Consider the following 25426-nt stretch of genomic DNA (forward strand, 5'->3'; position numbering starts at 1 on the left):
CCCCCCCACCCCCCCCCCCCGCCCCCCGCCCCCTCTCCCTCCCCTCCCTCCTCCCCCCCCCCCCCTCCCCTCCTCCCCCCCCCCTCCCTCACCCAGCTGTTTGCGGGCCCTCGGGCCCGCACTAGGGGCGGCCCGCCGCGGCGCCGGCGGCGGCCTGCCCCGGGCGGGGGGCGGCGGCCCCCCGTCCCCCCCCCCGCCCCCCCCCGGCCCGGCCCCCCCCGGCCGCCCCCCCGCCCCCCCCCGGGCCCCCCCCCCCCCCCCCCCCCCCCCCCCCGCCCCCCCCCCCCCCGCCGGGCCCCCCCCCGCCCCCGCGGCGGGGCCCCACCCCACGGCCCCGGCCCCCCCCCCCCCCCCCCCCCCCGGCCCCCCCCCCCCCCGCCGCCCCCCCCCCGGCCCGGCTTTCCCTTCCCACCCCCCGACCCCCCCCCCCCCCCCCCCCGCCCCCACCGCCCGATGGACCCCGCCCCCCCCACCCCCCCGCCCCACCCCCGCCCCCCCCCCCCCCCCCCCCCCCCCCCCCGCCCGGCCACCCCCCCCCCCCCCCCCGGCCCCGCCGCCCCCCCCGGCCCCCCCCCCCCCCCCCCCCCCCCCCCCCCCCCCCCCCCCCCCCCCCCCCCCCCCCCCCCCCCGCCCCCCCCCCACCCACCCGCCCCCACCCACCCGCCCCCACCACCAACCCACCCCCCCCCCCCCCCCGCCGCCCGCCGGCCCCCCCCCCCCCCGGCCGGCCCGGGCCCTCCCGCCCCCCGCTTCCTGCCGCGGCGCCGGGCCAGCGGGGAGCCCGCTGCAGCGGCGCGCTCGCAGAGCGAGCAGCGCCCCCGGCCTCCCCCAGCGCCCCCACCAGCCCCTCCCCCCAGGGCAGGCCGGCCGGGGGGCGCGCGGCGAGCGCGCGCTCAGCGGGCCGGCGCCTCGCCGCTGCCAGGAGAGAGGCGAGGGGGGGAGCGGGGGGGCCGGGGCGGCCCCCCCCCGGGCCCCCCTGGGGCGGCCCCTCTGGCCCCCCCCCGGGGGAGGGCCCTGGCGCTCGGCGGGGCGCGCCGAGAAGACTCCGCATGAGAGCCGCGAGGCGTTAGCATGTTGTTTGAGTTGAGAGTTGTTGGCCATTTTGCAGGATGAAATGGTGTGGTTTCAGGGTGCAGTTTATATATGCAAGCAGCAAAGATTAGAAGCAGAGAGTTTATATAGAGAGGAGAGAGAGAGCAAGTTATAATGCAGACTGTTTGAATGGCTTGCCAACCAGAGAACCAGTCTCTCCTCTGGTTTTCACCTCTCTTGGTTTCACTCAACTCCTAGAACAACCTGAACTAACCTACCTATCTCTCTGCTTCTTCTCTTCTTGCTATATATCTTTGCCCCTATTTCCACCACTCACTGCCTATCCCCAGGGTATTCACTCAGTTCACCAGCTCCATCAAAAAAAAAACGTCTGTTAGTCTATAAGGTGCCACAGGATTCTTTGTTGCTTTTACAGATCCAGACTAACACGGCTACCCCTCTGATACTTAAGGTAAAATGTTTTCTCTGAACAAAATGGAAGAGATATTGCACTCTTCCTGTTTTCAGTAAAAAGGCAGACTGACAATATACCACCACACCCAGGCATCTGGTAGCAAATCAAGATTTTATAAGATTTTATATTGTCAGTAAAGGAGTGTAGCTAAGTGCTGCTAATTAAACAGCTGGTCCCAGTAAAAAATGCACTTATCTTTAAAGAAGGGCTTTTGTAAATAACATACTGACCCCGTGGAAGTGACTCATGAAATATATTTGCTCAATTTAATGTTTAAACTGAATGACAAAGTGCAGCAAAGTTCATACAGCCAAATGTGGGTGAAGGATCTCATGTTTGTAAATTATTGTTGGAAAGTTACCAATAATTTAACAGGAACTGACCAAAATTTTAGTTTTATATGACTTACCTAATTTTGTATACTAGGCACCTAGATGCAACTAGTGTGATTACATCGTCTAAAGTTTCTAATGGCATTGCCCAGAGACTACCAAGTAGATAACATTACTTTGCATTAGGGCACACTTTAATAGACACAGACATCACATTCTAGTCACTGCACAAATTATCTTAGCAGCAGTGAGGTGACATTTTATATTGGCCCATCCAACAACTGTTAAAAACATGTTGTAACACTGAAATAGTCATATTTAATATTAGAGATGCACATTATAAAAATGTTATTGTCTTTTCAGTACTGAGAAATAAGTAGTTATGACAGTCGCACTGAAATTCAAAAGCAGCTGTATCTACTGAACTTACTGTTTATGAAATAAAGTGGCTTCACCGGAGAAATTTTTCATTTTTCTCCAAACAAGAACATTTTTAGCTACAGTACATTTAAAACTCCTGCATGAGGATATACCCAGGTATACCCAGGATATACCATGTTTTTTCCATGGAAAGTCAATATTTTATAAAGGAATTAGGCATGATTTTTTCAAAGCAGGGGAGACCTGTCTGAAAAAACTATGAAGTCGTTCCAGGAAAGCTTAATCAACACCAGATAAATGGATGGAGAATTGTTTTCCCTTCCGTGCTTACTTACTTTTGAATTAGGAGTAGGGTTTCCAACTGTCTAATCACACAAACCCAACCACCCTTGCCCTGCCCCATCTGAGGCCCTGCCCCGCTCACTTCATCCCCCCTCCCTCCATCACTCGCTCTCCCCCACTCTCACTCACTTTCACCAGGCTGAGGCAGAGGGGGTGGACTCTGGGAGGGAATTTGGGTGCAGGAGGTGGCTCAGGGCTGGGGCAAGAGGTTGTGGTGCAGGAAAGAGGGCTGGGCTCTGGGCTCCAGCTGGAGATTGCGATGTGGGAGGGGGCTCTGGGTTGAGCCTGGGGCAGGGTGTTGGGGTGTGGGAGGGGGTGCAAGCTCTGGGAGGGAGTTTGGGTGCAGGAGAGGGGTCAGGACTGGGGGATGGACGAGGGGATGTGGGGTGCAGGCTCTGGGATGGAGTTTGGGTGTGGGAGGGGTCTCAGAGCTGGGGCAGGAGGTTGGAGTGCAGGAGGGGGTTTGGGGTACTGGCTCTGGGATGGGGCTCAGGGCTGGGGCAGAGGATTGGGGTGCAGGAGGGGATGAGGGGTGCGAGCTCTGGCCGGGTGGTCTTTACCTTGGGCAGCTCCTGGTTGGTGGCACAGCGGGGCTAAGGCAGGCTCCCTGCCTGCCCTGGCCTGCGCCGCTCCCGGAAGTGGCCGACACATCCTGGGAGGGGGCAAAGGGCTCCGCGCACTGCCCCTGCCTGCAGGCCTGCCTCTGCAACTCCCATTGGCCACAGTTCCCGGCCAATGGGAGCTGCGGAGTTGCCGCTTGGGTCAGAGGCAGCATGCAGAGACCTCCTCCCCACCCTTTCTCCAGCAGGGACATTCTGGCCGCTTCCAGGAGCGGCGCGGATAGGGTGACCAGACAGCAAGTGTGAAAAATCAGGATGGGGGTGGGTGGGGTAATAGGAGCCTATATAAGAAAAAGACCCAAAAATCGGGACTGTTCCTATAAAATCGGGACATCTGGTTACCCTAGGCATGGAACCAGGGCAGGCAGGGAGCCTGCCTTAGCTCTGCTGTGCTGCTGGACTTTTAGTGGCTCCAGTAGCCTCTGGGCGTTAGAGGCCAATTCCGGGAGACTCCCGGCGAAACTGGGAGTGTTGGCAACTCAAATTTAGGAGTCACTCCCCAAAGGGTTAAGCAAACCCTTCATCTGAATAATTAATGGTGCCACAGATTTCTAGATTGTTAGCTCTTTTACGGAGGGTCTGGAAAGCACCATGCACTTTTTAAACACTATAATAAATAATTAATAATAAAATAAGTAGGCCCCTCTGAATTTGTTTCTATTTCCCTTTATCTCTCCTATTTCCCTCCTCTGACATTTTTTCCCTCCTTCGTCACTCTTCTTTATTTTGACCATTTTCTTGAGGCTGTCTCCAGTTTGAAGCCAGCATCTCTCTTTCAAAAATATTTGCCCATCACCTTCTTTTAAAACTGTTTCTGTCATGGGGAACAGGCACCGATTAACCAATGTGCACTTGCACAGGCCCTCATCTCAGGGGAGGCCCCAGCCACCAGAAGAAACAAATTGATTGGCGCTGCCACCCTGTGCATCAGGGTACAACGTCAGTCCTTCAGATTTGGCCTGACTTCCCCTCCATCATGATGGAGGAGGTGCTGGGCCAAACCTGAGTGAGTAGCATTGCAACCTGGGGCTTGGCCTGCCACTTCTACCATAACCATCAAACCATCAGAAGGCTCAATGCATTGAGAATCTCTGTTCTAGGGCGCAGGAGCGGGGCAGCACACTGAAGTTTTGCCTAGTGCACCAATTCGCTTGTATATCACGTCTTCTATCTGGTTTAAGGAAGGTGTGTGTGCAGGGGGAGGGGAGGGGAATTTCAGTAGTGCACAGGGTCCTAACATTCTTTTATCTGGGCCTGATGGGGAATCCGAATCTTTTAATGTAGATCGAGATCCTGACAGAAAAAGCCTGGAAGAATTGTGCTCACAGAGAAAAAGAAAAAGGCCCCAGAGCAGGAACTGAAATATCTGTTAACTGCCTGTGATAAGGAAGCAGATCCAGCAAAAATGCTTGCAGTAGGAAACCGGCAGCAGTTTGAACATGAACAAAGAGTGGCATATCTTCGATTGCAGGAAAAGCAAAAAACAGCTAATATGGAATGAGAACGCCTGTGTTTTGAACGTGAACAAAATATGGCATATATTCGATTGCAGGAACTAGAAGCTAAGGCCAGGGGTGGCTCTAACTTTTTTGCCGCCCCAAACACGGCAGGCAGGCTGCCTTCGGCAGCGCACCTGCAGGAGGTCTGCTGGTCCCGCGGCTTCGGCGTACCTGCCGCCGAATTGCTGCCGAATCCGAGGGCCCTGTGGACCTCCTGCAAGCACTCCACTGAAGGCTGCCTGACTGCTGCCCTCGGAGGGACCGGCAGGGCACCCCCAGAGGCTTGCCGCCCCAGGCACGCACTTGGAGTGTTGGTGCCTGGAGCCGCCGCTGGCTAAGGCACAAGTGAACAGACTTTAGCTCCTAATCAAAAGAATAAAGGAACAACAGGAACTGTATCATCCTGGAAAGCGAGCTCCTCTCAACAACAAAGATGGGGATAGACTCTATCCAGTGTGTAACAATGTTGGTATGTTGTTTGACTCTAAGCTGTTGTCTGTGTGTAAGTATCCTCACACCTTCTTGTCAACTGTCTAAAATGGGCCATCTTGATTATCACTACAAACGTTTTTTTTCTCCTGCTGATAATAGCTCATCTTAATTAATTAGCCTCTTACAGTTGGTATGGCTACTTCCACTTTTTCATGTTCTCTGTGTGTGTATATATATATATATATCTTCTTACTATATGTTCCATTCTATGCATCTGATCAAGTGGGCTGTAGCCCACGAAAGCTTATGCTCAAATAAATTTAAGTCTCTAAGGTGCCACAAGTACTCCTGTTCTTTTTGCGGATACAGATTAACACTGCTGCTACTCTGAAAGCTGTGTGTAACCAGTTTTGCTATGACCAGAAAGAGGGTAAGTGAGCTTTAGCTCACGAAAGCTCATGCTGAAATAAATTTGTTAGTCTCTAAGGTGCCACAAGTACTCCTGTTTTTTTTTGCAAATATACCCCAACAGTGACACCTTTTATGTAAATGCGCTCTGGTAAAAATAACCTCATAACTTGTACAGAGAATGTAAAAGTCAATGGTAAAAGCTGTTTAGGGCAAATTAGAGCTTCTAACATCACTCTTGTTAAAGCAGATTTTGTCAAAGAGGAAGATTACTTACCAGATCAGCGTGTGAATATTGCAATCCTCTATGAGTTTACTGTAAGTGTGCCTTTAGCCAGAATCCATCGTGAATGGAATGGTGTTAAACATGAAGTTATAGCTGGTGTAAGGAAGTTATCGCCTAAGGATCTTTTGATTGGGGATGGTATAAAGGCTTTGTTCAGTCAAGTTGATAACATAAACCAGTCATAGGAAAGAAATAATCCTAAACCTGTATCTATTGGGGGAGGGTTTCTCCAAATGTTTGTCTGAGAAAGATAGCTGTTTATCTGTACAAAAAGGCAGTGCATATGTGGAAGACATTTCTGAGTGTCTATCTGGTATCTCAGAAGTGAATCTGGCATTAGATAAGGCTCAGGGAAATGTTTCTCTAGAGCAGATTAAACCTGATGGACAGGTTAAAGCCCTAACTGAGGAAGGAAAGGGTATAGTCTTGGTGAGTGATGGATTGTTGGCTAGTGAAGTTTGTAAAAGTCAGCCTGACCCAGGTAAAAGTGATGTGCTTAAAGTAGCTCAGTGTAATGAGACACTATTTGTGGAGAATAGCACCCTGAGTGACCACAGTTGGCCCCCACTGGGACCTCAGTCACACACACATACATACACCTCCTCTCCCTGCCCTCACCCTTGCAAAGCACAGGCACACCTGTACAGAATGCTTACAACTTCCCTGAATATACTCCACTGATTGGTCTTCATCATCCTGGAAATTTTAATTCTTGAAAATCTAGGGTCCATGCAGGCTATTTTATGATCTATTCAGGAACACTACGTTTTGAAAGTGTTCAAGATTCCATCTCTCTAATTGGGACTCTGTTTCCCCCGTGTGAGGATTTCTACATTCTAAGAAACAAGGGATTTACTTTTCCTCCACGTATGACAAATTTGTTCAAGATGAATATTCAGATTTAAATCAGATAAAACTTCTCCAAAACAGGGCTTACTAAGCCTTAATTCTTGAGAGGTATAATCATTTTGCCAGGATTTCTAAGGGCTTGTTTACACTTCTGCTTATGTCAATGTAATTGACATCATTCAGGGGTGTGAAAAAAACCACCCCTCGGAGCCATGTAAATTACATCAACTTAAAGCAGTATCTACTCTGCACTATGTCAGCGGGAGACCCTCTCCCGCTGACATAGCTTCCGCCTCTTATTGAGGTGGAGTAATTACTTCGATGGGAGAGTGCGATGTAGTGTGTCTTCACCAGACGTCTGTGCCACTGCAGTGCAGTAGTGAAGACAAATCCTAAGTCCTCCCCTAAGGTTCAAAAATTTATTCTGTGGCAAATATTTCTGAAAGAAAGGTGCAGTTTTTACACTTGTGTTGGGCTCAAACCAAAATCCCAGATCTGAATGCGCCTAATGTTGAGAAAGTTTGGATCTACTAATTTTTTCATTTGGTTTTCATCTTGATGGATAATACATTCACATCCAATTACTATATAAAAAAATGCAAACACATACAGCGGAAATATTATTACAGAGCACAGTAAGCTATGTATTTTTGTGGGCTGTTGTTTGACAGATGATTGGTTTCTTTGCATATGCAAAACAGAACAATGAGGAAAAAAGGAAAACATGTAGCTTTTATAAATCACCCCTCAGTTTGATGAAATATTCCTAATGGGCCATTTCTTTGTTAATATGTGGCGATTTGCCACATCTCACTCGTTTGGAGGGAGCCTCAATTTTTAATCTCCCTAATTCACATTGGGCAGCTCTGTTTAAATTCATGCATGTGAGCATACACAGTTAGCGTGGATATGCTAATTTGTGCTAGGCTTAAATAAAAATCCCAGATCTGAATGCTTCTAATATTGAGAACGTTTTGGCTCCAGTAATGTGTATGCAGTAAGGATGGGTGTGTGTCTGTCAGCTATGTGCATGTGTGAGGAAGAAAGCATATGTTTCTCTCTCAGGTTCTAATTCTAATCTCACTAAGGGCATAAAAACTTGACTGGTAGATCTGGTAAGGGGTGTGACTTTTTTTTAAAACCAACATAATTATACCAGTAAAAGCTCTAGCAGTTATATCAGTATAAAGGTAACTTAGGTCAGGTCTATACTGCAAACTTTTGCTGGCATATGTATGTCGGTCAGGGATGTGATGAGGTTTGAGTTGTGACCAACATAGCTGTGCTAGCAAAATTCCTTAGTGTATTACGCAAGGGGGACTGGAATAAGCTATGCCACTTTTGCCATTATAAACTGGACCCATATAAGGAGTACTCTGCCAATATGGTATGCCCATATATCATACCTGCAAAGCCTTCTCAAGTGTGGTGTACCTATACTAGTATATACTTCCAATGCGTATAACAGCCCCCACCCCTTTATACTAATATAGCTGGGTCCAAACTAGGGCAGGTTGTACCACTTTGACTATGCCGGCATAGTTAAAGAGGTACAACTTTCTAGTGTGGACAGATTTGAGAGGCGTCAATCAGGAGTAACTCAGCTCAAGTCCCCAGTGTAAAAGTGGTGCAAGTGAAGCAACACTCTGGCTTTGTGAGACCTGAATTTGCAGGGGCGGGGGGAGTCTCTCTCTCTCTCTCTCTGACTTTACTGGCCTGACAGGCTAGATCAGTGTTGGGGAGTTTAAAGACGAGTCAGCCCCCCCCCCCCCCTCAGGTCTGTCTCTCTCGCTCCTGGGTGGGCCCGATCCACTCAGAATAGGGCTTGGCCCCACACGTAGGGCTGGAGCCCTGTGTGAGGTGTCACTGGTGTCCGTGGCTAGTGGAAGGTGGCGAGGGGCTGGGACTGTCTGTTTGCCCCCGCCCCGCCGCAGGGAGCAGGCGGGAGGGTCTCTCCGTCCCGCCCCGGGGGAGGCGGAACTCTAACGCCGGGCTCCTGCGGCCGGGGTGCCGTTGTGGGGTCGGACCGCAGGCAGCGGCAGCCGCCGGCCGGTAACGCTGCCCCGGGTGCCGGCTGCGGAGCGATGGCCGCGGCTCCAGGGTGGCTCCCTGCCCTGGCCCTGCTGGGGAGCTGCCCGTAGCTGCCGCCGGGCCCGGTGGGACGGGACGCACCGCGCCGCGATGAGGCTGCTCCTGCTGGCCTGTCTCCGGGCCCAGACGGGGAACGCTACCACCGCGGGCAGGATACGGTAAGTGCCGGCTCCGTTCGCGGGGGCTCCCCTGGGCCCGCCTCCCTCCGCTGCTCCCTGCCCCGTTCACAGGGGCCGGGGGCTCCCCTGGGCCCGCCTCCCTCCGCTGCGCCCTGCCCCGTTCACGGGGCTACGGGCTCCCCTGGGCCCGCCTCCCTCCGCTGCGCCCTGCCCCGTTCACAGGGGCCGGGGGCTCCCCGGGACCGGCCTCCCTCCGCTGCGCCCTCCCCGATTCACAGGGGCCGGGGGCTCCCCTGGGCCCGCCTCCCTCCGCTGCTGCCTCCCCCGTTCGCGGGGGCCGGGGGCTCCCCGGGACCTGCCTCCCTCCCCCGCGCCCTCCCCCGTTCACAGGGGCCGGGGGCTCCCCTGGACCAGCCTCCCTCCGCTGCTCCCTGCCCCGTTCACAGGGGCCGGGGGCTCCCCGGGACCCGCCTCCCTCCGCTGCTCCCTGCCCCGTTCACAGGGGCCGGGGGCTCCCCTGGACCCGCCTCCCTCCGCTGCTGCCTCCCCCGTTCACAGGGGCCGGGGGCTCCCCTGGACCGGCCTCCCTCCGCTGCTCCCTGCCCCGTTCACAGGGGCCGGGGGCTCCCCTGGACCGGCCTCCCTCCGCTGCTGCCTCCCCCGTTCACAGGGGCCGGGGGCTCCCCTGGACCGGCCTCCCTCCGCTGCTGCCTCCCCCGTTCACAGGGGCCGGAGGCTCCCCTGGACCCGCTTTTCTTCTCTTCCCCACGTTCACAGGGGCAAGGGGGGATGCCCTGGGATTTGTCTTCTCCATTCTCAAGGAGGATTTTCCCACGTCTGCCTTTCCCCCTTGCATAGGAAAAATGGGGGCACCCTATGCCTGTTTCCTCATCCACAGAGACAAGGGGGATACCCCTCCCCGTGTTGTCCCTGCCTCCCCACCAGAGCAAGAGGGAGCTGTCATCTCCCTTGTGCCTGGCCTCCCTTTTATCCACATGGGCAAGAGAGCACGCTGCCTGCCTCTCTTTCTCTCTCCCATTCCGAAAGAAGTGGGTGAATTCCTTTGTGTATAAACCGTCCTTCCTCCCCCCCACCTCCACTTCCATAGGGACAGCCATGTGAAGAGTGGGTGCAGCATAATGTATTTTCCTATCAGGGCTTCTTTCAGGCCCTGAAAAATTCCTTCATTCAGAGAGGTTGAGACTATAAACACAACCTCAAAATAAGTCACAAAAGAAGCATTGCAACCTCTAAATCAGGGAGACTCGAGGCATGTCAGGTTAATAAGGTGGGTGCTACATAGAGCTTCTAAAAAGTTACCTCTCCAGAAAAGGAATATTTTTATCTGTGTCTGAGCAGGGAACTGGGAATCAGGATTCTTACATTTTTTCCCTAGCTTTTCTACATTGTGTGATGTCAGGTAACCACCCTGTGTGCCTCCGTTTATCCACTTGTAAAATCAGATTGCTAAGGGCTTGTCTACACAAAGAACTTACCCAAGATAAGATAGGATGTGAATTTAAAGTGCAATAACTATTCTGGTCAGTTTCCCCATGTAGACAAGTCCTAGTACATACTTCCTATAAGCAGTGTGAAGCTTCATTAATGAATATAAAGTACTCTGAAATCTTTGGACTAATGGCACTGTACAAATACACATTGCTGATGCTACTGTTTACCTTGCAGTTTTACTTTTCTATAAAATGTGTAAGAAAAGAGCATTATGATTAAAAGCATAAAACTAGTGTGGTTTCATGTTTGGACTCTTCATTGTTTTTGCTGATACAGACTAACATGGCTTACCCCTCTGAAACCTGCAGAAGGCAGGTATTCCCCATTCATCTTCCACTCCTGAGGCCTCGCATTCCAACATTTACAGTCCCAGCAAGTGATGAGTGCTGCATTCCAAAAGGATTGGACCTGTTGACAAGCAGAGTGAAACTTCACTGGGTTCAGCTCTACTTCTAGAGAGAAAACTACTAATTTCGGGCCCTAGAAGCAGAGTAATTGCCCCTCACGAATGCAGTTTTGAAAGTCCCACTCCACAATGGATCTTGAGGTCCCTTCCAGTCCTAGAATCTATGAATCTGTTGGGGTGTACTCATTTCAAGCCAACACAAATCATCTGTTAATTCCTTCCTCCCATGCTGTTTGGAAAGAGATGTCCAAGGCAGGGAGAAATTAAAGAAAAATTGATGTTAATTAAATAAGTATGAATGAATTAAGTGAATGTTTGAAGGTGTACAGGAGTAATTGTAAACTGCTGGCCATCCTTACAGTTTGTTACACTCACAAGAATAGTGTATAGTGTGCAAATAAAGGTGCCTCGTTCTTTTTGTAAGGGAGAGGAACAAAGGTCACTGATAAGGCCGTTTCAAACCAAAAAAGGTTATATGAGGACAGATTTGGTTTCACAGTGACAGCCTCTCAAAGTTTAATTTAAATACCTACAGCTTCCATAGACTTTACTGGGAATTGTGGTTGGTCACTACCTCTGAGGCTCAGGCATACAGACCTGATCCAAATACCAGCTGAAGTAGAAATTTTCATTGACTTCAGTAGGTTTAAGATTAGGACCTCTACACTCAGCAGCAGCTTTGGAAACCAACCTGCTGACCGAGGCTTTGTGGAAGAGAATCAATGTAGTAGTATGAAATGTATTTAAAAAAGGGGCGTTATTATTACTGTAACACCTAGGAGCCCTAATCATAGACCAGGACCTGGTTGTGTTAGGTACTGTACAAACACAGAAAAAGAAGTTCCTGGACAGCAGTCACTCTATCCCCGTAACTTATTGTACAGTACAACCCCATTCAAAATGAGAATATAAAAGAAAGTGGGTTTTTTTGGAGGTGGGGAGCGAAGAAGAGGAGTGGATATAGTGCAAAACACAACACAGGTGATGCAAGCTACAGCATGTAAGAACCACAGACTATTTTAACTCGCAGGAAACCTTGGAATCCCAATCAGTTTGGAACCACAAAACAAACTTGCAGTGCATGAAGTACCATGAACTCTGGACTCAGGTGGGGGTGTTGGTGTTGCATTTTTCAGATTGCTAGCTGGGACAAACCAGAAGCAGCAATCAGTATACTCCTGAGGGCGTTCTGCACCAAAAAAATAAAAATTCTGCAAATGTTATTTGTCAAATAAATTTGGAGGCTCCAGCACGACATTGGGGAGCACAGGCTCCTGGCTGCACAGAGGTGGGAGATCACTGTGCAGCTCCCTGCCCAGACATGGACTCCGCAGTGAGGCTGCACTCAACCCTGACAACGCCAGGACTGGCCTGCCCCAGAAACACCCCAGGGCCCTGCCCCTCTGTGCCAGGTGCGGGCAGGCAGGCTCAGCAAGGCAGGATCCAAGTGTGAAGGGTCTTAGTGTGGGGGGATCCAAGTGTGTGGAGGAGGATCTGGATGCACAGGTGATTGTTGGGGGGGAGGGAGAGTTGTGGGTGCAACAGTAATGGGACTTTGCAAGGGGTCCAGGTGAAGGTGGTTGAGGCTCGGCAGGGGTCTGGGTGTGAGGGAACAGAGCTCAGTGGGGGGATGGCTGGGTGTGGTGGTCCAGATGCTGGGGGGGTGGGGCTCAGTGGGGTGGGGATCCAGGTGCAGCTGGTTGGGGCTCAGTGGGGTGGTCCAGGTGCAGGGGGGAGTGGAGCTCAGCAGGAGGGTCTAGGTATGAGGGGGTCTGGATTCATGGGGGAGCAGCTCCCTGTACAGGGATTCCTCCTCCTGTAGCTTAGGAGCAATGGGTGCAGGAAGTGGGTGTGCGGCTGGGGGGAGAGGGAAGGAATTCGCAGAGCTTCCTGCAGCTGGGGGAGAAATCTGGGGGTTGGTCTGACCCATCCCCAGATGCCATGCAGAGGAAGAGGAAGTCCCATTCTCTGTAGCCCAGCAGGGACTAGTAGCTGAGTCCTGCGCAGGGTAGGAGCCACAAGCTGGGTCTTCCCCAGTTCTGCCCCCTGCCCCACAGTGATTTACTTCTCTGCCGGCTGCCTTGGGCATCTGAAACATACTGCTGGGGTGGGGGGGCGCATGTAACCGCTCTTGTGGCTTCCCATGGCTTCCCCATCAGAAAGTCATTTTTCTGTGGGGAAGCAAAAAAATCTGCAGGGGGCATAAATTCTGTGCATGTGCAGAGGTGCAAAATTCCCCCAGGAGTAATCAATAAGACTAGGAAAGAATGTATGAAATGGATCATAAAACATCACCTGGGTTTTTGTAGCCATGTTACACAAAAATTGCTTTCCTATGTAAGTCCTTCATTAAAGTGTGAATGGGGCACACACAGTCAGAAAAGAACTGCACCTTTTAATTTTATATTACCAGCAGTATTACTAACAAACAGTATAGATCTACAGTATGCCACAGCATTAAAGACTTCTCTTTCTTTGCCTTTTCACAACACTCATGTGAGTGTGGTGGGTGCGTATTCTCTCTATTCCCAGAGATTAAGAAGCTGAGACGTACAGCTTGATTTTGAAATGTGCTGAGTACCTGAAGTTCACCTTAGAATTAAAAGGAGAAGAATTGGGTCTATACAAGAGTGAAGGGATTTACTTACTGCCAAACAGTAAATCAGTGGCTGAGCCAAAGCTGGAATGCAGGAGTCCCAGATGCCCAGCACTATGTTGAATAATCAGCATCCAAATTTTATTACCAAAAATACTAGATGATAAAATATGAAAGTAACTGAAGCCCACAGACAGAGAACAAAATCCAATAAAGTGAATCCAGAGTTCACAGTGTTTCTCTAAATACTGGATTATTTAATTCTGGAGTCTGTAAGTGATGCAGCTGAAGCTGTGCCTCCAAGTTATTATTCAACTGGACCATAACAAATGATCTGTTTCAGCCTGAGTAGTGGACAATTCACAATTCCTCTGATTTGACTTCTCTCCAATGAAACAGCCAACTGCCAGATTCTGAGACCCAAACTCCAGTGTAGAAGCACTTTACTCCACATGTTGTGGCACTGAATTCAGTTGGGCCGTTCATGGAGTAATGTGCTACTCAGCATAAGTAAGGATGGCAAAATCTGGCCTGAAGTAAAGAATGTCAGTAATGCAGATGTTCCTTTGGAAATTTACCCACATTCTACAAGGAAACAATAGAGCAAACACTACCTCAAAATTCAGTATTTCTTGCAAGGCTCAACACTGTCACGTGTGTTCACTTTACAGAGAGCAGAGAACGCATTAATTTTTATTCCAAAAGTGTTTGTTTATGAATTGGCAAAACAATTTAAATACACAATTTTTATCAGACGAGAAAACAAAATATATCAGTAGTGTATATATGCCTTGGCCTGATCCAGGGCCATCTGTGACTTCACAGACAGCGAGCTTTCAAAACAGAATGAAATAAAAACCTTGTAAAATAGTCTCTAAAGCATCCTCGCCCCATCCTCCTTGAAGTGGTGGTGCGTGTTCAAGTGTACAGGAAGTTGTACTCTTCATTCCCTGAGCGAAAATAAGCCTTTCATGGAGGACGAAAATCGCACTCTGCAAATTCTAATACTTTAGATAAATCCTATTTAACACCCTGATCCCACAGATATTTATGCATGTGCTTAACCTGAAGCATGAGAGTGAGTGGTTACATTGAACTCAATGGCATGTGTATAAATGTTTTCAGGATTAGGGATTGTAAAGAATTTTCAAAGTATTCATTTTAACTTCCTAAATTGTATATTATCTTTTACGTGCCCCTGAACAACCAGTCATAGAGTGAGTCCAGCTTTTTATCCCACCTCTAGACATATCCAGGACCTCAATAGTGGCAACTCAAGGCTCTGCTTCCTTAAGTGTCTCCTTCATAAATAGCCATCTTTTAGAACACTGCAAGGAAGTCTCCCCTTCCATTTACCATTGAGACCACCATTGTTCTGCTTTGATTTGCGTCTGTCAGGGTCACCTCTGTTGGCAGGTTTTGCCATTGATCCCACTGTCCCCATATGTAACAGCTAGAGCTGGAGTAGGGAAATTTGTCATCTGGGTAGCCATCAGCTTGGTTCAGGGCCAAGAACTGCAGAGAGCTCTCCTTTCGACACCTTTCTCATCTGGCTTGAGTGTTGCTCTTTACGACACATACACTGCTCGGAACTCATGGGAAAGGCAAGTCAAATCAATCCTACTTCTACACTACAAAAACTAAAATATTAGGGAACCAGTCACAGTTTCTTGACATGATTAAAACATGGTTCAATCTTGCCTGAGAGGTGGGCTTGCCACCTCTGAGGTACAACCCCCCACAGCCCCAGGACATCCAGGATGATCCTGAGCCCATAAAATTGGACAGGTGGTAGTGTGTACTGAGCACCCGTACAGATTTCAAGGGACAGCTACCTTGAAAAAAGGATGAACCTGGGCACATAGCAACCCTATAGGGTAGATTAGACCAAGCTTTTTTAATTGCACTAAACACCAGTGATAACACCATAAAGTCCCACATATAGACAGAGGACAGAAAAGTGTTAGGATAGCCTAATTTTGGCAATTAATTGATCTTTGATTATCAGCAGGTAAGTATGCCCAGTGGTCTGTGATGGGATGTTAGATGGGGTGGGATCTGAGTTACTACAGAGAATTCTTTCCTGGGTGCTGGCTGGTGAGTCTTGCCCACATGCTCAGGGTTTAGCTGATCGCCATATTTGGGATCGGGAAGGAATTTTCCTCCAGGGCAGATTGGTAGAGGCCCTGGAGGTTTTTTGCCTTCCTCTGCAGCGTGGGGCACGGGTCACTTGCTGGAGGATTCTTGGCACCTTTAGGTCTTTAAACCATGATTTGAGGACTTCACTAACTCAGACATAGGTTAGGGGTTTGTTATGGAGTGGGTGGATGAGGTTCTGTGGCCTGCGTTGTGCTAGAACGATCGTAATGGTACCATCTGACCTTAAAGTCTATGAGTGTCAGGGCCTTAGTATGTTGCATCTGGGTCCCTCAGCAGATAGTTTGTTATGTAGAGGGGATCAAAATATAAAGAGTAACATTGATTGAGCAACACCCAGGAACAGTTTCATGAGTGACCCAAATTACTTTGGAGTATTTGTTTGCATCATAATTTCTGAAATGATAAAAAATAGCGACGTGATTTGGAGCTGTGGTAATTGAAGACAAATGGAAATATGATCACCTCCTGTAGTTAGACAAGTCTGCGTCAGCTCAGAATTTCTAGCTGAGTTTCTTGGGTTCTGAAGTCCTTGGAGTGTGGTGTTAGGGAGTTATTTTCAAATTAACTGTAACATGCAAACATATTGCTTGTACATGATAGTGATGTATGCTAATTGGAATACTGAAGGGAAAAAAAATTATTTTAGACAAGTTAATGAGCACATGAGAACTTGTGAAATGTTTGCATGAGCACCCCGATTGCTTGCCTGCCTGCCTGAGAGAATGCATTTCTACAGCTGTGGGGTTTGCAGTTCATTATTATTTAATTAGGGCCAAATTTTAAACCCCCATACATTGGTAAACACCCCAACTAACGTACATGGGACTGCTCATGTGAATAATTGCTCAACAATGTGAATAAAGGCCTTACAATTTGGCTGTATTTTATTATTTATTAATGCTTACTCTAATTTATTAGTTTTATTTCAAATGGTGAAATCCAAAGTAAAATGAATTCCTATTCAATATAATGGAGAAATATAGTACCATATGTTGTGCCAATAAGGCTCTGTCTGTTATAGTGCTAATAGTCTTTCCAGAGCCTCAAGACGTTTTATAGCATTTTTAGCAGCAATTTCTGCACTGATAACTAACTTCCCCAGGACAGATAATTACATTCTTTGAGAGGCTGCGAAGCGACAGAGAAAGGAAAAAGAATAATATTCAAGAAGCTATTGAAGTCACGGATTTTAACGCCAGAATAATTAATATGTAGATGAGAAATGAACCAACTGGAGCAATATCTAATGACCACAAAAATGTAGTGTTCTTTTTATGATGCTGGAAATGTAAACATTTCATATTTGAAGTTATTTTATATACATTTTACTGACACAATATGCAAGTTTCTATCAAAATACAGGCATGTTCCTCCACTGGCTAATGACAATGGCACAACCGTCAACTGATCTCAGTTTCAGTAGGGGGATGTAAAATCTCACTGGTAGTAAGTAGATTGCTGATCCAAAACCCATTGTAATCCGTGGAAGTTTTTCCATTGACTTTAACAGTGTTTGTATCAGGGCTTTAATGTGAAGAATATTGTTAGATTATATTGTGCAAAATGTATATCATTACCATCTTGAAAGCCAACAATAAAAAATAATATTGTCTTGATATTTTAAAATCTCAGTTGCGTTAATTTTTGGTATGTTCATGAAAACATGTTAAATAACAATTTTTTAAATAAATGGCTCAATTATAGAGAACTAACCCCATTTTACAGATGAGTAAACTGAAGCAAAGAGAAATGAAGTCCAAGGTCAAATAATGTGTTAGCAGGAGGAATACAATTTTTAGTCCTCTGCTTGAGCCTAAAATCCTTTTGCACTGAACAAAGTTTTACGTTGCACTTTTTTTTTTGGTGGTGATGGTTTGGTAGTTTTTTTAATGGGATTAATTAACTGGATGCTTTTATATTTTCTTTCACAAGGCCCCCTGGATTCAGTCCACTGAGGGCCTGATCCAACACATACAGCAATCAAAGGGAGTCTTTCCAGTGATTTGAAGGACATTGGATCAGGTTCATAGAGCCAGATCCTGCAATGTGCTGAATGTTTTCAACTTTCATTGATTTCAAAGGGAGCTGATGGTTCTCAGTACCTTGGAAGATTGGGCCATGTGAGGGGATGCAGATCCTATTGCTGGCAGCACACACCCTGTTGAATAAAAATCAGAAGGACATAGAGATATCAGAAAGGGGCTTTCATGAGAGAGTATTTTCCAACCCAGGTTGCATAAGGAGGGTGAATCTAGGGGATAAAAGTTTTTAAGCAAAATATGTTTTTATTAAGCTATTTAACATAATGGCAAGTCTGCAGCATATTAATATTCATCATCTTCCATTTGTTCTATTGTTTTTGTGATGAAGGGATCATCTAGAAGCTGTGGGTCACATATGCAGTCTTAAGGATGCTTTTGACTACGAGAACCCATCTGAAATAGCAAATCTAATCTCTGCAGAGAAGTTTGAAGCAGCTCTGGCTATTCATCTTTATAAAGGAGGCAGACTTCTGCAAGGTAATCCTCTTTCAATTTAGCAGTAAAAATAACCCTTAAAAGAAGAGACTGAAAGAAAGCAGGAATGAATACAAATAGCTACAAATGGAAAATGTGCATAAACCCATATATAATGTAGTTATTCAGTTTATCCATTTCTACAAATGTTAATAAACATTGAAAATGTTTCTCTGTGGAGACTTGATCCAGAGCAGAGAGAACTAAGTAACTGTACTTTTAAAGGACACAATGTGTTTTATAATTAAATACTTTTACTCCAGTAAGATAAGAGCATTACAGTAACATTAAGATACTTTCAACAAATGTGCTCTTTCAGAGGATGATAATAGCTTGGCTAAGTATAGCAGAGGTCAAACAGAAGAAAAGAGAGAGGCTAATTTGATTTTCTGTTGAAAAATGAATCATGTTTTCTAGACATGAAATAACTTTGAGTTGTCAGTCATGCCAGCTAAACTGCAGGAGACAGCATGTTAGCTGACAATAAAATCTTCTATTGTAACTGGTCAAGTAGAACAAAATTTTAGTCTGCCATTAATGACATGCTAGCAACACTGGCTTCCAGAATTACAGACAGTGTCAGCAGCTGAAATTGCAAATACAGTCCAATTCTTGAGCTCATTTTCAGATCATCCGAGTCTATACATTGGGTCAAATGTAGATAATGGATTACTTTCAACAGACCAGGAAATAACATTAGTTTTCAGGGCCCCAAAGTCTCTATCTTTCTGGTACTAGGAGTTTCAAAGTTTAATTTATTACTGTTAGTATGCATTTGTACAGTGTCTGTCACAATGGAACCCTATTCAGACTGGGAACTCTGGAATACAAATAAATAATAATCTCTGTTAATCGGTGTATTGTGATTTTTATTCTGTGACAAGACCAAATGGTTACAGGAAAGGCTGATGAAAGAGGTTAAGACTGATTTTACATGCTATTTTAGGTAGAGGAGTGAACATAAGGTTGGATTTTCAAAAGTGCTCAATGTTTGGCCTAACTTTACACCAATACTGATTTTGATGGAAGCCAAGTTCAGTTCATGTTAAGTACTTAGAGAAAATCTTACTAATTTAAATAAATCACAATCCCACTGTTCCTAGAAACAGCTGCAACAGCAAACAGAATTATATTGAAAAATAAAATGGAAATCCACACACACAAAAAAGGTACAGTAATATGATTACCAGGATGATTGAACTGACAAATCTAGAAGAGATTACTGAGTGTTTGAAGGGGGGGGGGAACAGAATGTGGAGGAGATGCAATAATTGGTTTCAGAAATTTAGTAATTGGCATGTTAACAGTAACATCTATTCCCTGTATTTTTCATAATAATAAAAACTTGTCATTATTGAAAAAACATTTACCAGCGTAGTGCCATATGTGAATATTTTGATCCTGATCCTGTAACCATAACTTACATGAGAAAGGGCTGCAGGATGAGGTTCTGTAATAAAATATTAACAACGATTAGTAGTTAGGGCCTTAGTTATCTCTCCTCCAAAAGATGGTGTCTTCAGAAGCATGTTGCTCCCAAGCCATGTTTGTACATCGGTCTAATGTTCAGAGGAAAGAGTGCCATCTGCTGAATCATTGACACCACTACCACCCAAAGGTGGAAAAAAAGGAGAAAATAAAAGCCCTTTTGCAGGGGCGGTAGGGGAGTGGCACTACATCGTCATCCCTTTTCGGTCATCTTTAAAGCATCTTTATATGTGCAATATTTTGAGTTATCAATTATGAAGCACAATTGTGCTTTAGAGACAAAATGACAGACTTCTTCCCCAAAGGACTAGCTGCAAACACCAGGCAATAGACAGTTGGTAAAGGTTCCTCGACCCTGACCTATAGAACTTCACAATTCCATGTGAAACCCACAAAATCAGTAGCTTAGATGACAGATCTAATAACTGCATCCCTCTCTTCCAATGTTGCTAGAGACTTGTTTGTTCTGCCAAAGTGTAATCTCATTTATCTGGAATTTAAAAGCATGTGTGTTGTAATTAGCAGCAATCAGGTTGTTATTTGTAGCTTAATGAAGTTTAAAAGTGACCACTTGTTTTCAGTGCTCTTGTAATTCTTAAGGAATCGAGGATAATATCCTCAGTCCGCTATGTTGATTAGTTTTTTGGTAACTTGCTATGTACTAAAAATCGTCTGGTTCCAAATAAACAAATGCTATTAGAATGGAATCTCATTTTTATCACAATTTTCCTCCTCTAAGTAATCTTAGGCCATGTTCACATTAAGGCTTTAGCATCAATGTAGAAACGCAGATGTAGTTGTCCTGGTGTAAACTTTGACACCCTACCCGTATACTGGTGCAAGTCCCAGTTTACACCGGTGCAGTATGTCTATGAAAGGTTTTTGCACCAGTGCAGTACATTGATGTAGCTATACCTCTGACTAAAAACTTGAGTGTTGACAAGGCCTCATTCACAGCAGCCCCAATAAAATAACATGTTGGCACACCCAGCACTCGTACAATTGTTGTTGCACCAGCACATTTTGGGACTCCTGAAGTACATTTCATATAGTGACCAAACATTGTTCTTTACAGAAGCTGCTTCTGGATAATCTGTAAACCCGAGCAAGTGCTGTATCATGGGACAGAGTTAAGTAGAATGGTTGATACAGAGCAGCTTCAGTTCTCTAGGGAGAAACTATAGCAGACTTCACCTATTCTGCCTTATCTCAGCTAAAGACCTTTTCTCAAATGTAGCAACTAAGTGGTTCAACCAATGCTTGTAAAATGCTTGGAAGGCAGCTGAGTATGGAAGCTCAGGCTGTTCCAACCAACTATTTATTGAAACAGCCTTTTGGCTGAGTATAGGCAGGGCCTAAGAAAACATTGCAGGTAGATAATAGACTAGCGTGTGTGTAATAGAGTATACATATTGCACGATCCCATTAAAATTCAAGCTTAACCAGGTGTCATCAAAGGACTGTGCTGATGAGTGTAGAAACATAGCTTGGAGATATACACTGTTGTAGGAATAACATCTCATGTTCACCAACGCTATTCACTAGTACTTTCTTCAAGTCCTAATCTTATTAGATTACATGTAGCTCTCCTGCCTGTCTGTCTGTCTCATAGTTATTTTCATTTTGTAGGTAGTAGAATTCCTTTTGGGATCATCTTTGGTGGCACGGATATAAATGAAGACGTCAAACATGAAGAAAAACACCGGGTGATGGGGGCAGTGTTAGAAGAAGCCAGGTAACAATGAATGTAGGGTTTATGCAGAAGATTATTGTTCATCATTATAATAATAAATAAATATTGTGGTTGGTGTTTATTAAAGGCCTGAACTTGTTACCACTAGAGTTACTGGGAGTTTGGCATAGACTTCAATAAGAACAGAGCAAACCCTTTGTAAACCTGAATGTGTAAACATTCTGTTCTTATACCGCAGTCACCACTGTGGTATTTGACTATATTAATGACTTGCCCAAATCAGACAAGGAACTGGTGGAAGAGCCCTGGGGATTTTCGAAAACACCCGTGGGATTTTCCAAAGCACCAATGTTAGTTAGAAGCTCAAGTCCAATTAAAAGTTAATGGAACTTGTGGTCCTAATTATCTAACCTTGTGCTTTGTCTGCTAAACCACAACTGTTCCCGAGAATAGTGGATGTGTGCATGTGAGGAGGAAATCATATTATAGGGCAGGTAAAAGGTGTAATAATCTTATAATCAGAAATGCGGTAAGAATAATACCTAGCATATTTAATTTATATGTGATCAGATGTGTGTGTGTAGGAGGAGGAGAATTTTTTGGAAAATAATAGGTTTGCTTTTTTTAAGGCAGAGCCTCTGGCCGTTTATTGCTCTTTAATGGTAGACTGGTAGTGAGTTTGCACTGGGATGTTATGTCTTTTCTCTTGCAAAAATGTGATCTATATATCTTAGTTTTTTTGATTAAGCTCATCACCCTAGTATGTGAGTGCAAATCAATGTTACCTGCCCCCACTTAGTTCAATGTATATTTTCAGTGGTTTGCGAGGACTAAAATACAGCTGAGAGTGTCCCACGATATCCACAGAATTGTCATTCATACCTAACGTGACAGTTGGGTATTTGACCCCCAAACCGGGATGATGATGATTTGTTATTGCTGTAGTGCCTACAGGCCTAAACTGGGTTGGGCCCCATTGTGCTAGGCCCTGTACAAACATATAGTAAACAACAATAATCATTGCCCCAAAATGATACTTTTAAAGCTCCATGTCTATTTTCTATTAACCTCCCTTCTACACTACAAATAATGTCTATCTTGGGAACCCCGTTCCATCAGCATTTGCAGTCCAAGTTCAAAGCGGCCCAACTGTTTAATTTCAGCAAAACCACAACTAACAAGTATTTGCATTAGGATCAGTACATTACAGACTTAAATCTGATTCCCCCTATGCCTCCCAAAAGCTTTTTCTGTGGCTCATGTGGTGCTTGCATCTGTCACGTTGACAGTGCACTTGACTGTAGTGTCTGAGACTCAAGTTGAAAGTGGTTTTGTTCTTTCTTCTTTTATTTTTTTGTTAATATGCTTCTTTTTAGAGCTGCGTAAACAAAGCAGTATAGACCATGCAAGAAAAGTCATTTAGTATTGCGTGTTAACCTGTTGTTTTACAATGAAAGAAAAAATCCAGTGACTAGTTATAAAGTTATCCAAGACACTGCAAGAACTAATTCCTGAATCAGAATATACATGTAACAATGAACAGACTTTTTGATGACACTTTTCACTCTTTCAGCATCTACATTGACAGAAAAGGAGGGTCTGTCTTAATCCAAAGATCCAAAGTCCATCGAAGTCAATGAGAATCTTTCCATTGAGTTCAGTGGGGTTTGGAGGCAGGTGTGGGACCTTCCATTTCATGCACTAGAACTCAAGAGTATTTCAAAACCATGGTACATTTTTATTGGTACACCTCTACCTCAATATAACGCTGTCCTTGGGAGTCAAAAAATCTTACCACATTATAGGTGAAACCGTGTTATATTGAACTTGCTTTGATCCACCGGAGTGCGAGCCCCGCCCCCCAGAGCACTGCTTTACCACGTTATATCCAAATTTGTGTTATATCGAGGTAGTGGTGTATTTTAAAATTAATGTAATAGTTGATTTAACTTTTATTGACAGTTTATTTGGAGGCTGATTCAGTGACCTTTACTCGTGTTGAGTAGTGCTTTACTCTGTGAGTCATCCCACTGACATGCAAGTAAAACATGATTTCAGTGGGAATATTCATAGAATATGGTACTAATCAACGTAAGTAATGGTCACATTAAGTAATGGTGGCAGAATAGGCTTTGTAGCCCTTGATTCTACAATGAGCTCTGCATGAATGCAGAGGTGGAGCTCACTGAAGACTAGGACTCTAAACCCTGAAGCTGCAAGGTACTTAAGCACATGCTGAAATTTAAGCACCTGAGTAGCCGCATTGAAGCTAAGGGGCTACTTACATGCGTAAAGTTAGACACATGCTTAAATACGTGAATGAACCGAGGCCTTACACTCCAGTTCAGGAAAGTATCTCTATTCACATCAGCGCTTGTGCATGGGCACGAGTCAGCGTCCCAGTGAACCAATCACTAACGCCTCATTTATCACTAACACTCTGATTCAGGAGAGCATTTAAGCATGTGCTTAAGTCAGATATGGGCAAACTATGGTCCGCGGGACCATCCTGCCCGGCCCCTGAGCTCCCGGCTGGAGAGTCTAGTCCCCGGCCCCTCCCCTGTTGTTCCGCCTCCCCCGTAGCCATGCCGCTGCGCAGGCCGCGCTCTGGCCTGTCGCTTTTGCTGGGCAGTGTGGAGAGCGCAGCTGGCTCTGGCTGGGTGTCGCGGCTGCGAGCTCCTACTGCTGGTAAGGGGGCGGGGAGCGGGGGGATTGGGTAAGGAAGCAGGGCGTCCTGAGGGGCAGTCAGGAAGGAGGGAGGTGGTTGGATGGGTCGGAGGTTCTGGGGGGGCAGTCAGGGGATGGGGAACAGGGAGGGTTGGGAGTGGGAGTCCCGGGGGGCCTGTCAGGGGTGCGGATGTGGATAGGGGTCGGGAGGGCAGTCAGGGGACTGAGAGTGGGTGGGGGGGTTAGATAAGGGGGTGGGATCCTGGGGGGCAGTTAGGGGTGGGGGGTCCCGGGAGGGGGTGGTCAAGGGACGAGAAGCAGGGGGGTTTGGATGGGTTGGGTGTTCTGAGGGGACGGATAGGGGGCGGGGGCCAGGCTGTTTGGAGAGGCACAGGCTTCCCTTCCCGGCCCTCCATACAGTTGTGCAACTCTGATGTGGCCCTTGGGCCAAAAAGTTTGCCCACTCCTTGCTTAAGTCCTAGTGGGACTTATATTTAAGAAGATGCTTAAGTGCTGACCTGAATCGAGGCCTTAGAAGTTTAGTAGTTTTCATTTCAGAAACACCCATGGTAAATAACTCTGGAAGAGGAGGAGAAAAGAGATAGTGTGGCAATTGATACAAAAATATTAAGTGTGAACATTAGACAGAAGCAAACTGAACATTTTTATAAAAACTGGACCCCTATTCTTTTTAATTTGAAGTCTCTCCATTGAGATCTGTGTTCCTGTACTTAGAGTATATGAAATCTTGCAAAAACATAGCTTTTGCATATGTCAAATAGCTTCTATGTGTAGTCAATGCAGTTTTGTGATAATTAGCTTAGGAACTTTAAAGGTATTTTATTAGGCTGGATTTGTTCTGATGCTTCAAAATGTACATGCTTTGTAGAGTTCATTCAGTTTTCTAGAAGCTACGGTGAACAGATCATCCTGGCAGTATTATTCATTGCATAGTTATTAAAATAAAAATTGATTTTTTAATTATTGATTTCAGGGTTCTAAGCAGAAAATTCCATGAATCGTAGATTACTTGTCCAGCACAATATACCAACAAATTCCATAAAACAAAGTATTGAACTGTGTCTAGCTTTATAATGAGTGTTTCATTTTTAATCAAATTCCTCTAAATGGTGGTTGTACTCCTCCAGGGTATATTTTCAATTTGACAGTACTTTGTGGACTTGGGAGCAAGAGTTTTTCTGCTTGTTAATGTGATGTATTGAAAGTATAATTGTAAAAACTTGAAAGGGAGCATATGCAACTTGAGAAAACAAGCATTTGCAAAGGCTTTAATAACCTTTAAACTGTCAAATTGTATATGTGGAATGCATTGTAATGGTGTAGAGCAGATACTGCCAAGCAACTGCATGGAAACAGGCTTGTGACTGTGAAAATAAGTATAATAATTCAGCACTATGACTTCTAATGAATGATTGTGACTTCACACCAACAAATTACAACATTAACAGCTTCTAGTGAAAGAGCATTTTTGTGGCTGTGACTTTCCAGAGTGCCTCACCCA

General features: G+C 46.1%; 1 protein-coding gene across 1 annotated transcript in view; it reads left to right on the forward strand.

Moving 5' to 3' along the window:
- Nucleotides 1–8611: 8611 nt before the first annotated feature.
- The window catches only part of GLT1D1 (glycosyltransferase 1 domain containing 1), an 86339-nt gene continuing 69524 nt past the window's right edge, over nucleotides 8612–25426 (forward strand). The window contains exons 1-3 of the mRNA XM_039505476.1: nucleotides 8612–8905; nucleotides 17911–18059; nucleotides 21174–21279. Coding sequence (XP_039361410.1) covers nucleotides 8838–8905; nucleotides 17911–18059; nucleotides 21174–21279 — 323 coding nt within the window. The 5' untranslated portion in view covers nucleotides 8612–8837. The remainder of the gene's footprint in view (nucleotides 8906–17910; nucleotides 18060–21173; nucleotides 21280–25426) is intronic.

The sequence above is a fragment of the Mauremys reevesii genome, linkage group 18, assembly GCF_016161935.1.
Source record: "Mauremys reevesii isolate NIE-2019 linkage group 18, ASM1616193v1, whole genome shotgun sequence".
Lineage (NCBI taxonomy): Eukaryota > Metazoa > Chordata > Testudines > Geoemydidae > Mauremys > Mauremys reevesii.